Source organism: Empidonax traillii, unplaced genomic scaffold (assembly GCF_003031625.1).
Source record: "Empidonax traillii isolate 1590-97213 ecotype Southwest subspecies unplaced genomic scaffold, ASM303162v1 scaffold1132:size609636, whole genome shotgun sequence".
Lineage (NCBI taxonomy): Eukaryota > Metazoa > Chordata > Aves > Passeriformes > Tyrannidae > Empidonax > Empidonax traillii.
The window spans coordinates 474,834-492,151 of NW_020956325.1; the positions used below are offsets into that span (position 1 = coordinate 474,834).

The window sequence follows — 17,318 nt, forward strand, 5'->3', positions numbered from 1 at the left end:
AGGACAAAAAATACTGGATGAAATTTGCAATTACGCATCAAATTACCAAAAAAAAAAAAAAAAGTACATAAATTTTAATTAGTTTATCGTTGTGCCTAAACCAAGGAAACCCAAGACATGTTTCCAGTTGTCACATCACGAACAAAGCAGGGAGAGGAATGGTGGGCTCCTTTATTCACCAGGCTCTTCCCTGTCAAATCTCCACTCATTTTGTTTACAGAATTTTAGGTCTCATTAAGACCTTAATGGAAACAACATGATTTCTTCCCCCACCCAAAGCGTGTTTTTTATCCCAATTTCTCCGCAGACTAGCGAGGACCACATTTCTGAGCTAGCACTGGCATTAAACAAACCACAAAAGGGCCTTGGGAAAGACAGGCAACCATTTTTGAGCCTATTTCATACATTCCCCCCTTTAATCTGGGCCTTTTAATCTTGCCTCCATCTGAACTCGTTGCTGCTCGGCAACACTTCGTGCAGGGGGTGACTGTCCCACACCATCCCCTGCCAAAACTCTCCTTCCAAAACTCTCCTCTTCTTTGTTGCTCCTAGAGCCCCAGCAGCCAAAATTCTGAGCTGCACCACAATCTACACTTAGAAATGGGGGTTAGGGAGATCCTTCAGTAATTAGAAATTCTCCAGGATTAAGGCAAAGCCCCCTTCTTTCCTTCGCTGTTCAGTGCCTCTGCTTCTGCTGGGTCAGCTCCCACAAACCCCACAAGGTCCTGAGCCCTTCCCTGGGTGTCCCAACGAAGCTCTGGAGAAGTTCTTTCTGCTGGAGAGGATATTCTGGCAGAGACACAAGGGGTGATAAATGTGGAGCCAACTCCTCGTGGCAAAACCAGGAGCCACACACAGATATCCCAACAGGCACTGATAGGAACAGCTCATCGGCACCTCGAGCTAAATTAAAAACACACAGAAAATCCCCAACCCCCAAAAAACCCAAAGCCCCAAAACCCCCAAGCTGAAGGTTTTTAGATTTTCTAAGATGTTCACACTTCCCCAGTTCTTGCTGTTTAAAGCTTGGACCACCTGACCATTAGAAAATGGAGGAGATGTAGCACTGCTCAAGTACTGAACCAAGCTCCAAACCCAAAAAACTTGCTCAAACTTGCTTTTTCTCCTGCCTTTATTCTTACAACATGCTGCAATTTCTCATATTAAACCAAAATCCCCTTATTGTTTCAAATATTCCAATTTTAATGTTACTGTTTCCCATGGCAGGGGGTTGGAAGGAGATGATCCCAAAGGTCCCTTCCAACCCAAATCATTCTGTAGGGGTTTTTTTTTCTTTTTTTCAAGTGAAATCAGCTTTTCTTTTTCCAGTGCCCATTTTATTTGCTGCACCTCTCTCCCTGCAGTACTTTACTGCCTACTCACTGCTAATCTGGCTTATTTTCCAGAGGTCATCATCGATGTTTTCTGTCTGTAAGCAACTTAGTGCTCCAATAATAAAGGAAGCAATATAGAATAAAAAAAAAAAGAGGCTTGTTTGGAAAGACATTGCAGTAATTTCTGCCCACTTAGAAATAATTTATTTTTTCAACTTCCCTGCTACTTAAAAATTAAATGCACTCTCAAAGGTAAAAAAAAAAAAAAAAAAAAAAAAAAAAAAAAAAAAAAAAAGAAAAGAAATAAAGAAGTGAATGCATTTCTTTGCAATGCTCGATGGGTGAACACACACATCCATAGTTTGAAGGTGAAATGATGGGGGTGGAATCCTATGGATCAGCCATGCAGGTAAACAAACAAATTCATCCCAAATTAAAAAAAAAAAAAGTCTAAGCACAAGAGTTATTTTTTCAGCCAGGACAGCAAATGGATTATAGGCATGCTGGGTTGGAACTGGGAACTCACCAGGGAGCTTTTATGGAAAAACATCCTGCTCCAAACAGGTAAGGTCTTCACGGAAAGGGGAAAAATGCACAGAAATTAGATGAGAACTCAATTCCCAACAAGTACACTGTACATCATGCTATTAAGATCTACGCAGAAAGTCACCAGAACAGTTTGTGGAACCGTCCCTGCTGCCCTGACAGAGCTGTGGCCCCAGTTTTGGAAGCAGCACCCTGAGCTCCCCCCCAAGGACACGATCCCCCAGGGCAGCTCCTCATACTGGGAAGGCACCGGTGCAAGCTGGCCCTGGGCTTACAGCTCAGCTTAGACCCAGCTCAGGGCTCCTGCCTCACCCCTGCTCACACAGCTGAGGCAGCAGCAGATATCAGAGCCAAAAGTGACAGAAAAATTACCACCAAACCCAACTAATTTGGTTGTGTTTTGCAAGGGGGTCCAAAGCGGGGCGGTTTTACAAATTTACGGGAGGTGGCAAGTCCTGGGTAAACACAATGACAGGTACCAGCACAATTAACCCAAAATTAAAAAGTCTAAAGCCCCCTTTTAGGGGAAATCGCTCCAACCTTTTGCCAGGACAGAACCACACATTAAATTCAAGATCTTTAGCAACTCTGTGGCCCCCCACACGAAAGCTTGCACAGATGCAGGAAGGAGAACCCTAACTTGGTTCAAATGTATCTGATGTTCAAATCAGCAGACACAGAGCTGAGTGCTTCTGGCCACCCCGACAGCTTATCTACACCATGGGTTTTATTTTAGTTTTTGTTCAGGTATTTTGCACAGTGGATGGTTTTTGAAGTGGCATCACCCCCATTAATCTGAGGTCATTTTTATTGGGTATCTCCCTTTAAAAAGCCACTGCCATACTGGCATTTGCATGAAATCTGAAAAGGAGGAGCAGGGGGCAAATTTGGAGCTCCTCACACACTCAAGGCTTCTCTGATTCTCATTTGGGATGTAACATCAGCCACAGAATCGCTGAATAATTGATTCTGTAAATGCCGATGGCTCGTTTTCCTTTTTACACTCTGACTCAGCCACAAATCCCGGCCAGTCGAAACAGGTGGAATATTTTCAGAAAATCAACTCCCAGAAAAGGTGCAGCTCTAAAGCACTCAGCCACAGGCCTACACAACTGAAAGGATACCAGCCTGATAGAAAAGGATTCAGTGAACTAAATCTGACACGAGCACAACACCAACGAATGAAGGCATCCTCTCAAAAAAACATTTAGGTGAAGTACAGACCTTAAACACACACCCTTCAACATGCAAAGATGTAAAAACCCAGTAAAGAATAGGATATTGCAGAAAAAAATTGTAATTAATACATAGGCAAAAAACATCATGAAGAGCTTCTGAGCTCTGTGGAAGGGACTGGCCTTTAGCTTTTTGCACTTCATAGATGTTTAAAACATCTATTAATCTGGTGTCAATCTGAAGGGTCACTGCAGAGCGCTGGGATCTGCCTGGGAGCTCACAGTTAAATTTCTAAATTATGATCACGGACATTTTGGCAACTGTTTTTCTTTCCTTCTCTGCCTCAGTGGCTCTGTCTGCAAACATCAGGCAAATGACACTTAGCTGAGCCCATTAGAAGGTTTCAGAAGATAACACAGCCTTTTTCTTCTTCCACAACGTACTACGTTGGGCTGATTATACTTGCAAATGAACAAACTCTCCTTATTTTAATTACAAATTGACCCAGGTGGATAACATGCTTCAACTGAAGGTTTTTGTTTGGTTGGGTTTGGACAGAAAATCTTGTACCCTGAGGAAAATGCAATTACACTTCCAAAGACCTCAGCAGAGTCTCAGGAAAAAAGCTTTAAGTGCGAGAAAAACAACTCAGCGTTTCCCTTCCGTGCCCAAGACCCGATTTCTTTCAAGATGACCATTTTTATATTTATATAAGCGATTGTTTCCCACTCTTTCCTTCACATAACACGGGTGGAACGCTAATTGAGAGCGAGAGAGAGCCCACAAATGACAGGAGAACCCAACCCTGAAGAGACAGCAGCAGATGGCTGTGACAGTCAGAGAGCAGCGCCAAGGCAAAGACTCCCCGAGCTGCCCCTTCCTCGTGGCCACCGACCGATTCCAAAGGGAAATCGGGGTGGGAAGATGGTTTAGGATTCAAAATCCTGACTGAGTTTTCATAATGCCTTACCTCGTCCTGAGTTTTAGCGAACTGAAAACTGAAACGCTTGGGTTTCGTGCTGTAACGTTTGATAAAAGTCATTTAAGCTTCTGATGAGCTGTGCAACTGCCATTTATTCTAACCCTCGCTGTGATATGTGGCCATGTCAGGAATCCTTTCATAAACAGTGCGATCTGAACAAAATTTAGTGCAGGTAACTGTATTTCATATCAATTACAAATCATTACAGCACTTGCTTTACTCCCAGAATGTTTTGGAAAAGCTAAAGGTGGCACAAAACACGTCTGAGAAACGTGCCTGGCTTCAGACAATCGGGCTGAGTTCTTGAGCTTTACTTTTAACTTTTTTAGTGACTTTTTCAGCTACTTTTTCCTATTTAATTGTATCGTGACACCACGACTCTGCACTCCTTGGTTTTGTTTGCTCCAGTAGCACAACCTGGGCTAAAGGAGCCTCTCTGACACAACACAAACCAAACACCAGTGATTTTCTCTGCAGGAATATTAAGACTATTAAATTGCACCAGACACTCTACCTATCTCCCCCTTCCTTACTGGGGGTGGAATGAGGGATGAGTTAAGAAAGATAGAGGGGATGGAGTTTCATGTTTAAAAACACACTGTTTAAATCTCCTGGCTGGAAAAAGGCAAGGTTTCCCCCTTCCCTGTAAGGAACACTGGATGTCTCTGTTTTGACAAGGCCCAGCTAATGCAGGTTCCATCCTGCTGTTCACTCCAGCAAGGATGAACTGGAGAGTGAAGCATGATCCAAGTATAATGACCATGTCCCTTGAGGAACTTAAAACAAATGCTGCTGTCAGAGGAGCCGACTCTCGGACAAGAGCTTTTCTTTTGGGGCAATTATTGTCTCTTTTCTTTCCCTTTTTCCGTGTCCCCACGTTCTTCCCAACTGGAAACAAACTGCAACTCATCCCCCCAAACACAAGGAACACTTATAAAGCTCCTGCAAAGCACAAAGCTGTCTTCTAGGATGTTCTGATTCACTGCCTTTTATAGACAACGAGATGGATCACCCAGCTCTCCCCCTTTTCAAATCTATAAGCTCTTTGTAAATGAGCAATGAATTAACCCATTCACCAGCCCTGACTATTAAAATTTGGAGAGGGAAACTGAGGCATGGATATATAAAGACTTATTAAATCCAGCTCTTATGTTGTCCTGCATCCCCCTAATCTTTAAAACATCAGATGCTTCCTCACTCATTAGTGTTAGAGCCCCTTTGGGAAAGCTGCTCTGCTCCTCCAGGATGTGCTGACAGCACAGACGGCAGGAGAGCCGGGCGATGGGACGACAAAATGTAGGGACAGGAATGAAGCACTTGATGAAGGTGAGGAAATTACAACAAGAGGCTGGGAAAAGCAAGGAGGGAAGCAGGGAGGAGGGAAGGGGCAGTGATGGCAGCACAGGGGGAGATGCTCTGAGACACTCCGGGCTCGATCACAGCAGTGACCGATCGGGACACGTTCCAAAAATCTACAAAACAAAGCCCCTGTGACGAGCAGCACAGTCATGACACAACTCCAGACTCCGTCTTTCATTCCCACAGGGCTACAGGGAACGCTCCTAAAAAATTTACTGCCACTCCACCTGTCAGGCACCGTGAGGTGCTCGGCAGCTCTGCTCCAGACACACGATATTAAGAGCACTGATCAGTACCTGCGAAATATTTTGCTGTCTTGGATACCAGCAGAACAAAACCCACCCTGACTTTTCGGTTAACAGAACCTCCAAGACTCCCTGAAGACGTTCAGTGTTAAAGAAGTTTTACATTAAAAGGAAGACGAATCCAGACTTTTAATTATACAGTATTTCAACCCTGATTTTTACTTTTAAGAGCTGTGCTGCAACAGCTGAAATTTGTAATTTTCAAGGGTAGAAGCAGAAGAGGAGTGAACAGAGAGTGTAAAAGCCAAGTGGCTCTGAGCTCCTCTCCCCCTCTGATCGCTGCACAGTCGCAAGGTTAAGCAGCTGCTCCCAAGGAAGAGCCTTGTTTCCTCGGAGCGGTGCTCAGAGGTGCTGCCCACGTAGGTGTAAATACATCTGTCTTTTGCCATTTGCAGTAATGCAGCCTCCTCCTCTCCTCCAGTGAGGCAGATGGTCCCTGTCCTGTCGAAAAATCACACTGCACAGCCCCACAGTGCGATGTGTTTGCAGAAATACGAGGGCAGATGTTAAATATGTTAAACACACGCTTTGCCCCCTGGAGGTTTAAGTTAAGGCTGCTGTCTCAATTTGGTCATTTTAGGCATGCCAGGCTCCTTGGATGCGAGGCATTCCTCTTCAATCCCTGCCTTACAAATGCAGCTTTTCATGTTAATTTGCTGTGCTTTCATCAAATATTTTGGAGGCAGAACAAATGAAGGGAGCTCTCGGCTCAGCCTTACACGGCTACGTGGGCTGTGCTGAAAATTATGATCCTCATCCATGAAAACTCTATTTACACAGCAGGGTATTTCCCATGGCTGTTGTTTCCCCCCCCTTGCATAAGCCTCACTGAGCATTTTAAATTTAATTAGCTTTTAAAATCGCACAGACCGGGGCAGAGACAGCTTGTGAATAGCACAATTTATGGGAAAACTATGACTATGAGCACTCCGAATATGCTGAAGATACTCAGGAATAAAACATTCCATAAAGTAATGCAGACTTATTGCACATGCAACAATTTTAGAAAGGTTTGCTGGTATCACCAAGCACTCAGGAAACAGCCTTTGTAATGAGTTCTGCATGAATTATTATTGCAAACCAAGTGCTTTTTCCCAAATCCTGCTCCTCCCCAGTGCTCCTATCCCCCGTCTCCCCTGGCAGGCCCTCGGGTGGATTTTTAATTCCTCTCTCTGCCTTGTCCCACCTGGTTCTAAGTGTCCATCCCAGTTCTAGGAGCCCAGGTTTACATTTCTGTCCTTCACTGACCGTTCTCTTCCAGTCACATTTTCGGTATTTGCCCTCTTTGAGGAGCTGTGGCTTCCTGCTCTCCTGCTGGCACACCAACCTCATCTCTTCCTGTCCTCATCCCCATCTCACCTGGATGGGCTTTCCAAATTCACCTCAATCTTTTTTCCCTCACCTGTGTTTAAACCCCAAGCAGGAAAAAAGGGGAAGAAAAGGCAAACCCCAGCAGCTGAAATGTGTGTGTGGAGGAAGTTAAACCCCAGCACAACCCTCGGGCTGCTTCTTTACCGTTTCCCGAGTCCCATTTACAATCATCTGGGAAGTTCAGGGATTTCTCTGCAGGCAGGCTCTGTGCTGAGGGCAACTGTGTGCTCACAGCTCAGGATCTGGCTCAGTGAAATCCCAGTTTCCATCGGGAGGAGCGGGAGTGGATCGCTGGACGGACACGAATGTGGGGACACATTTATGTGCTCACAGATCAGCTCCTGCTGGCACACCCGGCGCACCAAACACCACAGATCCCACAGCACATCCTGGACACCGAGGCACAGAATGTGGGAGAGGGGGAATATCCTGAAAAGTTATTCCCAGTTCATGAAACACAATTCCCCTCAGGAGCAGCCTTTGAGCAAGAAAGCACCGAGGCAAGGAAGGCAGTGCCTGCACTGGCCAAACAGCAGGAAAATGTTAGCAAGCTGCAGGACTCCCAGTTGTTTTGTCCAACCACATGCCATGCTCGATCTCCTTTAATTAAAAACGTAAAAGCCCTCTGTAAATTAATGGATCAATCAGACTTTTAATTAGAAGATATTCAGGGATTCGAACAACTAAAAATTGAGAGGAAAAAATATACTCATCACTCAGCAGCTTTATGTGTTAGTTGTAAGAGAGGATTTGATGTTTAGCAAAAGGATCAACTGTTGAACAATATGAATTAACTTCAAATTGTTGCAGTGTATGAAGTTCACAGAATCTGCTTAGCTTTATTATGTTATATTTAGAGGAGCTTTTCCCAACAAATATCCCGAGGTGCTTTTCCCTGGCCCAGTGAGAGGTACCAAAGTGCAGCTGGCTCTGGAGGACACACACGAATCACACGGTACGGCACAGTCACTTCAGAGGAAAAATAAGGTCAAGGAAACAGCAGGGTTAAGTTCTGCCTTTCTGCTCAACCTGCCTTACTGTCTGCCCAGCTCTGACAGTCAGAAATCAATTCTGCTTGAAAAGCTTGGAAATCCAAACAAACTTTCCCCCCAAAAAAGTAAACCTGTATTTAATTCTGATTGAATACAGCTCTGCTTATGATTCGTTCCCATTCCCGGTGTGAAAACTTCTCCTGAGCCACCCAAATGAATATTCCTGCATTTACAGAGATTTGTTTCCATGTTTAATTTACTGATCTGATGCTGCTTTTCTTGTCTCCTCTTCCCCCCTCAGCCCCTTTCGTTGCAAATAAATTACAAGCACTGGAATTAAAGTAAGGAATAAAACTAATTATCACTGGTAACCCGAATTCTTTCCCTGTGAATTATAAATAAGAAGGTGAAGGAAGGTCTGTGCACTTACCCTGTGCGTTTGGTGATGGTCCCCAATGTCATTGGCTGCTTGATCTGAGCAAGAGGCAACACCACAGTCAGGCTCGGAAGAGGGAGCAGCCGAGGGTTCCCAGGGTTGTTGTTCGTGAAGTTATTGTAAGTGTCTTGGCTGTTCAATTTACCTTCATGGGACAGAGATGTGAGAAAACATGTTACTGGCATATTTTTCTTCATTTGGCATTTCTACATCTGACTGAAATAAGGTTTAAAAAAAGCCCCTCCCCCCCAAAAAAAAACCAAAACAACAAAATGATCTCCCGTTGCAAAAAAGAAAATCTGAAAAAATTCATCTTCGTTTCAGATACAAAATAAACAGCAATGAAACAGCAAATACCAATTTCATACATGGGGATAAGCGAGGATTCCCTTCCATGGAAGGGAAATTATTCCTGTTGCTGCTGCTGCTGCCGCCCTGGCAGTTTTGTTCACCAAAAAGTATTTGAGTTCGTTTTGAGGAACCAAGCTCTGGATTCCAACTCTCTATTGAAAAAGAAAGGAATATCTGGAAGGGAATTATTTTCCTAAAGTACCACATACAGTGTTGGTAATTGGAAGTCCTGGAAAGGTCGCTTTTGTTGTCCCGATGGATAAAGACACAGAGAATAATCATCTGCAGCACGAAGGCTGGAGGAAAATATCAAGTAACTACGTAAAATAAAACCAGGCCAAACTCCATGTAAAAATCAAGAAAGTACCAAAAAAGTCATAAACTTCATATTCATTCAGAAAATAAAAAAATGAAACATAGGTACTGGGGGAAAAAAAAAAAAAAAAAAAAAGGAAAGGGAAAACACAACCAGAAAACCCCCAAGAAGCCTAAATTTAGCTTGTTTCAAAGAGGTCTGTGCTGGATGGACGCCCAGTCTGGATACGCTTTCTTACTCCCTGTATCACTCTGTAGTCACAACCTTTCATTCTTCAGTTGGAAAAGGAAACGAGCTCCAAATTTCATGGACAGTAAAGAAAGAAATGCGAAGAAACCAAAGAAAGAAGTTAAACAAAAAAAGGGGCCAGTCCGTTTATAGCAGAATCAAAAGTACTTTAAATAGACAAGCAACCATGAATTAAAAGGTTTAGATCATTAACTCGGTTTTCTGTGTTCCTATAATGCTGTGAAACGCTGGCTTTGTTCTTAATCAAAAGGGAGCCATATTGGGAATTAGGTTCCTAAACAACCGCTGCATTCTACACAGATATTATACAAATCCCAGGCCAAATCCATACAATCTGCCTCAAGAGCAGCCACCTTTTTTCAAGGAAGAAAAACAGCACAGCAAAGGGTTTCTCACAGGAAGCTGCCTGAAAAGCTTTAATGGTACTTCAGCTGGATTGAAAATAGGAAAAGGAAGGCGGAAAAATCTTAATGAATGTCTCATCATCCTAAAGACACTCAATGCTTCCTTCACCCTTCTTTTAATACTATATAACTGGGAGCTGAGGGGTTTTATTGGGGGTTTTCTGCAAAGTCCCCAGGGCTCTCTGCATGTCAGGCCAGCACAATGAGAGAAATGCTGAAATTACAGAGTGTATTTTGTGGGAGTCTCTGGCCCGAGCGTCGGTCAATACGTTTTAAGAGAAACAGCAAGGCTTTAATGAAGAACGAGCCTATTGAAGTCCCAGAGAGCAGATTTCATTAATAGCAATTTTCCTGCACCAACTTGGAATAAAAAGGGAAAGGAAAAAAGAAAAAAAAAAAAAAAAACAAACCAAACCAAAAAAACAGCCCGGCTCAGTTTTAAATTAAGACTGAGACGCAATTAATTTTTTTAAGATTAGCTTAATAATACAGTCTTGGTTCTTGCAGAAAGGCCCATGAATAGTTTGGTGCATTATTGTCTAATTAGTTACTGTTCATGCAGCCAAGGCCTCTCTGGAAGTGTCTCCCTCTCCCATCTCCCCCTCGATCCATGTCTGCACAGCAAACACCCCCGGGATCTGCACAGGGGGCTCCAAATGTCCATAACCCGCTTTCTTCTACTTGTTTGGAATATAATGATTAACAAGGAACCCCTGAACCAAAGGCTGTGTGGTGACAGCCCCCTCTTCCCCTCTCAAGGCACATTTAATGACCCACTCCCAACTCCATGGGGTTTTCCATAGGCAAAGCCTTCGGCTGATCCAACAGAATATTTGCATGCAGAGCAAGGAGGAATTTCCAGACATCCTTCCAACACAAGGATGAGCTTCCAAGAGGAATCCCAAGGCAGTTAGGAACACCAGGAGAACTGCAGGATCAAGCCACTCCTTCAGAGTTTTTTATTAACTGTAGTTGCAACATCCTACAGTTCTCAGGCTCACACGTAAGGAAACACAGAGTAAAGAAAAAAAAGCACTAAACTCTACAGAGAGAATAAAAAGGTATAAAAGAGATGCTGAACAGGACCAAAATCTAAGAGGATTCCTCTTTGTTAGAAAGAAAAAAAAACCAAACCACAAAAAAACATTCAGGAGGGCAAGCATTTAACTTGTAAATATATATTTAGAAGCACAGCTTAATCTGATGTACACCAACCTCAATAAAAAATTAACCAAAGCAGAGCTCATAATGCACAGCCCAACCATGATAAAAAAATTCAGCTATGACAAATGAAAAAAGCTGTGACTACCAAACATATGTCACAACAACCATTGCCTGCCAGCCTGTATTTTCTGCAGCAACGTTCAGTTGCTGAACTGCGAAAAAATGTAATTAAAAGCGATACAAGTCAAAAATTCAAAGTTGGAAGGCTGCAGAAAGGAGAGAAATTATTTCTGACAGCGAAGTTGTCCTTGAAAGCCTCACTACAGTAATATTAAGATGGTGTGGATGACTAAGATTAAAGAAAACCCCGTAATTTTCTGGTGTGCTGCTGCAGCCCTCCAGAAATTGGAAAAATTCCCCTTCCATTCCTCCAGCCTGTCCAAGTAGGAAACTCCTGCAGTAAACAGGAGTTGTGTGTGCACAGGCCAGAGGAGCACAAAGAATGCAGTCAAGCATCAACATTATTTCTACAGCTCAAGCAATTGTTGATTCACTGTCAAAGGACGGGCAACAAAAAAGCCAAAGTTTAGGTCTGCTCGAAATATCCAATATTTTTTCATACAGAACCCTGAACTGCAGTTACCTCAGGACACGTGGACAGTGCCTTGAGCTGGGAATGGTAAGTTGGTTGCACACTGACAGCTGCACACAGATCACATCCTACTGACTACTCATTTTCCAATGAATTTAGAGAAGTTTAGGGGAAATCAATGGCCACCCTCCCAATCCCAGGGCAAACACGTCCTCTCAGGGGGCACTCTGAACCTTTCCAGGGAAGCATCCCGAGGGAGGGGGCTCTTTCCCTCGGTGCTGAGCTCAACAGCCCTCAGGACCCCGAGCACGGCAAGGCCCTCGAGTCAAGTCTTTGTCTTTCCAGGGGCTGCCAGGGAAGAGTCGTTCAGAGCAGAGTTCAAGAGCTGTGCACGGAATGCATTAAAGCCAGTTCAGGCTCAGGTTTATTTTCCCATGTGCCTGCACTCCCCCTCCAAGCCTGGGCCACAGCTCAGGACTTGCATCATTTCCACTCGAATACTGCAGACTCAAGGTATGAATTCCTGGTCACAGCTAAACCCACGTCAAAAAATTCCTCTGGTTAATCCTAATTCAGCCTTTCAGATTTCCACTGGAGAGAAATAAAAACAGGCTTATGGCTCAATTCAAGCTGCTGGTAAATCTCTTACTAATTTTACTCAGGGACTTCCAAAAAGCCAAGGATGCCGTGCCTCTGGAGTCAGACTGAAGTTTATTTCCAAGTGCAGCCTTAACCCACTGGATGAACTTCCACACCTACAGAGACATGGAAAACCAGCGGGTTCTGCCTTCCTACCTGTTTGCTGAGGGCCTGCACAACCACCCTCACCCTCACCTCATCTCCCCAGAACCCGAGCCACGCTTTTCCAGACATTTCATCCCACGGATAAGCGAAGGCAAAACGCGTTAAGCTGAGGATGAAAGCGAGGAGAGCAAACAACAATGTGCTTTGTTGTCAGAGGGAGGTATTCCCAGCCCAGCCATCACTGACAGAACTCACTTCCACCGAGGAAAACAGGGAGGCCTGAAAGGGCCGGACAAAAGAAATCCCAGCAGACAAAGAAACAACAAATTAAAAGCGCCGTTATAAAACACAGATGCTAAAAGGGAAAATAAACTTCGCAAGATTTAGTGGTTTCTGACAGAGCTGGACGTCTGTGGAAAAGCCATCAGGAGCAGCTCCCAGGTACGGCTGGACAGGCATCTCCTCCTCGGCCTCTCTGGGAAGAGTCCCCCTCAGCTCTCCACACACCTCCACCACTGCAGTGCTCCTTTATCAACAGCTACAATTTTATTCATGGTTATTTTATTTCTGAACGTTAAACCCATACGCTGCTCTTCAAACATTTGATCTAATCACTCCAAGTTTCCAAACTGCGTTTTTGGATAAGAAAGGAGAGCTACTCCAAGCGGAAAACGTCTGAGACTTGCAAGCTTCCAACAGTGTTCAAAAGGCAACCAATCAACTGAAAGCAATTAATACAGCAACTTGTCCTCTTCTGATCAACTAAGAGCCTTGATGAATTCAGGCCAGGTTTCAAATTGGTCAGCGTTTGAACAGAGGACTTGAGGGCAACTGCTGTCAGAGCCCATCTCCGAGGAGAGAGGAGCAAACCCACCCTGAGAGCTGCCACTGCAATGACACGATTCCACATCCAAGAGCAGCCTGGCAGAGCTGCACCGTGTGGGCAGTTCTGGGATCCTGAAAGAACTCCTCTGATGCAGCCCCACTGCACATGCACACAGGACATGTCTCCCCTTCGAGTGCTGCAGGGTTTTCTTCGGTGTCAAGAAGTTCCACCCTGTCAGTGAGCAAAGCAAAGAGGACTCGGCCCAGACAATTTTTTTTTTCTGGTAGGAAAGTAACGGTCAGAAGCATTTTAGTTTCTCTGTACACTTTACATGGAAAACTAAAGTGGTATCAAGCACCTCTCAGCCTTATAATAAAATGCCTCTGTGTTTATTTTTTCCATTTTTCTTCCATTACTCCAATACAAAAAGCTCAGTAGTGCAGTGTCATTAAAATTCAAAACCCACTTGATTAGCTTTTATATCTTACAGTATTTAACAGACTCCATTTCAAAGGGTACCACGTGGTCTACTGACATTAACACTACATATAAACATCTATAATTTGGGAAATAAAAACAGTAACTCCAGGCTATGCAATCGTGTGGAGGCCGAGTCACAGGAAAAAGAACCGTGTCTGGCCATTATTTCTGTTTAGTGTAACACTGAGGATTCCTCAGCTAAACATTCCCTAATCATAGAATGCAAGGGAAATAAAATCCTTTCTAACAAATAAAAAAGAAAAGGCAGGAAAACCAGAAGTGTCACGGACGCGGCGGTTTATTTTGCTTTGCCTTTTATTCCACACAAAAAGTTTCCCGGATGAGAATGGAAAGCTTCCCAGCTCCGGTTCCAAGACTTTCACCCTCGCTCCTGACCTTTCCTCAGACGTGTTCCAGCGCAATCTGTAATCTACTACGGTCGGAAGAGGAAACAGCAGCGCCCTGGTGAGAAATGCTGCCTTGTGACCCGCGCAGAGGAGCCGGCGGAAGCAATGCTGGCTCGGGGAGCCCCGACAGGCAAACCCAGCGGCGTCCCCGGCTCAGCACCACGAGCCCCCATCGCTGCCAAAGTGGGCTTTGGCTTTCGTGCTTTTGTTTTAATCCAGTCAAACGTGTGCGTTATCTTTCCTGGTGAAATGTTAAGATGTTTTCCTAGAAAAAGCCAGGAAACTCATTATTTAAGTTAACGATCGGCTCTCAATTCAACTTACATTGCCATTTCCTTGAATTGTGTCCTATCAAATTTAAACTCATTTCACACCCTCGCCCTCAATATTTCCAATACAATTAGGCCCATTAAAGGAGGAATATTATGTCTTGGCTACTGCATGTACATGTAGCTGCTCAGAGCAACTTTTTCCTCCCAGCTAAAGCGGTCCAAGTCCAAAACCTATCACTAATCTGACTCCACTGGAATGGACGGGACAAAACAACACAGCCGGTTGTTTTGGTGACATTTCAAACCGCTCGATATCGAACCTTTGGAAGCACAGCTGCACTAAATCTCACAGCTATCCTAAGGAAGAGCTTTCTCCCTGTTTGCATCCAGGCAAGGCATGTGATGGTGACAAGCCAGAGCGCTCTGCCGAGACGTGCAAGCGCCAGCCCAAGTGTCTGAGGCACTGCTGAGGCAGAGCCCTCTGCCCTCTCACCCCAGCTCCTTGAACTGCAGCCCTCCCAGCTGCTCCTCAGCCTCGTCCACTCCAAAGCTGAGCACGGCCTTGTAACACCCCCTTCCTCCTCCTGAAGTTTTCTTTTCTACTGTCCTCACTTTCAGGAACTCTGCCCCCCCAGTTATGAAGTGTCCCACTGATACTCAGTCATCTCCTCTTGTCCTGGGCACAGGAACTGCCATGACCCCTGTGCTGCCTGTACCTCCACCTGGCCAAAGATGGATTATAAAACAACAGTTCCAAGCTCAAGCTCTACCTGGGATCTGAACCTGTCATTCATTTCTACGGATGGAGCGGTACAGCTGGTCATTTTTCCTGCCTCCAGGAGTATTTCTTCCTTTCCTGCATGGAAAAGAAATTACCCTGACAGTCCAGAGAAATCAGAAAGGAGAGGAAACCACTCTGCCAGCACAGCAACCATGTTCTGGGCCCCATGGCACCTCTCACAGCAGCTGTGAGGACATCCACAGTGTCAACTGCTTTGTGCAAAAAATAACTCCTTGAAAATCTGAGCAGTGCCATCCTCCCCTCCCCAGCGCTCTGGGCCACAGGCTGTGGCTGCAGCTACCACAGCACTGAACTGGAGTTTGCAAACCCTTCTGAGGACAGGACTCTGTGAGCTCAGACTAACACTGCACTAATGAGGTTATCGCTCAGGCAGCCCCCGGGCACAGTGCAGAGACTCTGTTACTCCGACTCCTTGCACATGGGAATTTTGCTAACACTGTCTGCTGGTGAATGATGAAGCGCTTGAGAAAACAAGTATGCACTACTGCTGCTGCCCCTTGTCACGTCTATCCATCATAATTCATATCAGCACAGCTCTGAAGTCAAAGCCTCCTTTCAGGGATGACTCCGAGACGCTGCAGCGTTGTGAACTTCGGGACGATTTGGGTGCCTCGCACTTCTCTTCCAAATGATACAGAATAAAATGACCTTTATGAACCTAATTTTTCTTATATCGGGACAGAAAACCTGATCAGCGTATCTTAGAAAGTGCAAAATGATTGGGCTGGGAGTTTCTGAAGGACATCTCTGTGAGCAGCTCTGTCGGGTGAGAAGGCAGGGAAAGTTTAATGGCAGCTCCCCACTCAAAGGCTGAGCTTATTAGAATTTAGTACGGATTGTAAACTACATATTGGTACATCTGAGATTTTTTTTATCCCCATCTTTCCATCTCTGCCTTATTTTCCCTCTAGCTGCAACCATCAGCACAGATATTTTTACATCTGAATTCAATGAATACACAGAATTTATCCCAAGTTATGCAAAAGGAGAAAAAAAAAAAAAAAAAAGTGCCTTGAGAACTACTGCATTTGAGAACCTGATAATAATATCCATGGGTAATTATAATAAATGGCTTGTCAGAAGCACCCATAGAATAGGAACTGAAGCAAACCACGGCAGTCTCTGCCTCCTGCACCCTCCACACACCCTCGGCAGCTCTGCTCTTTTACCCATGACCGTTAAGGATGTTTTCTGGCTCCGTGACAGCATCGTGACTCAGGTCATGAGAAGTGTCAAAGATGCATTTCCTTGAGATGGGAAAAAGCAACTGATTTTAACAGCCCACAAGGACTAAGCAAAAAAGAATAAGCACAATCAGCATATTTAAGGGTAAAGATAAACCTTTTAAAAGATACAAGTATATTTTATTTCCAATCTTAGTGCTTACGTTTCTTTCCATAAAGTGTTTACATTTTTCAGACTACCAAAAATGCACATTTGATTAAATGCCTTACTTAAGAATAATAACTGTGCTGAAAAAGAAAAAAAAAAAAAAAAGGGACAACAAGGGCAGCACCCATTTTACTGCAGAATCCATCACCCATCACATAGACAGGGAGTCTGATTCAGGCTGCAGGCACGAGGGAGCAGCCCCAGATTCCCAGAATACCCACTGCCAGGGGAAGCACAAGGTGTTTGGGCTTGAACCCAGCAGGTCCATCAGATAAAACGGTTGTTCCCACCAGCTCGTGCCCCATTCCTTCCCCTTGCTGGTCACCAACAGGGAGCTTCACATGCTCTCACCTTCCCTCATGCCAAACCTGCCTCGTCACGCGACACCCTCCATACTCAAACCTCCTCCTTCAGCTGATACGGTCTCTTGAAAAACTCTGGATTCTACTTTCTCACCTTGTGATCAAACACCCTGCAGGCTTGTATCAGGTGAGCAAAGCTACTTTTTGTCATTTCACCGATCGCAGCTCCCTCGAGCCACTCACATTCCTTGACCCACCCACAAATGCCTGGACCCTGCTGTCTCCCCTGTACTGGAGCTCTCTTCTCCCACACTAATTCCAGCCTTTCCCCTTTGGACACAGCCACCATGCAAGAACCATTCCTGCACTGCCCCTTCAGTGACTGGCTCTTTTCAGCTGGTTTGTTATTTCAAAGCTCAGTCCTAGTGATGGGTTTTATGCTGATTGCACTGATTTCTCCCTCAAACACCATTCAGCTGCACACAAGCGTATCCAGCCCTCTGCACACACATATAA

General features: G+C 44.7%; 1 protein-coding gene across 8 annotated transcripts in view; it reads right to left on the reverse strand.

Moving 5' to 3' along the window:
- Positions 1-17,318, reverse strand: part of BCAS3 (BCAS3, microtubule associated cell migration factor) — a 315,701-nt gene that overhangs the window by 208,414 nt on the left and 89,969 nt on the right. For 6 of the 8 annotated variants that reach the window (XM_027905219.1, XM_027905217.1, XM_027905223.1 and 3 more), the window contains exons 16-17: positions 8,496-8,646; positions 1,861-1,905 (exon numbers count right to left, since the gene is read on the reverse strand). In XM_027905219.1, the coding sequence (XP_027761020.1) occupies positions 1,861-1,905; positions 8,496-8,646 (196 nt within the window). The remainder of the gene's footprint in view (positions 1-1,860; positions 1,906-8,495; positions 8,647-17,318) is intronic. The other 2 variants (XM_027905220.1, XM_027905218.1) reach the window with 1 other exon arrangement.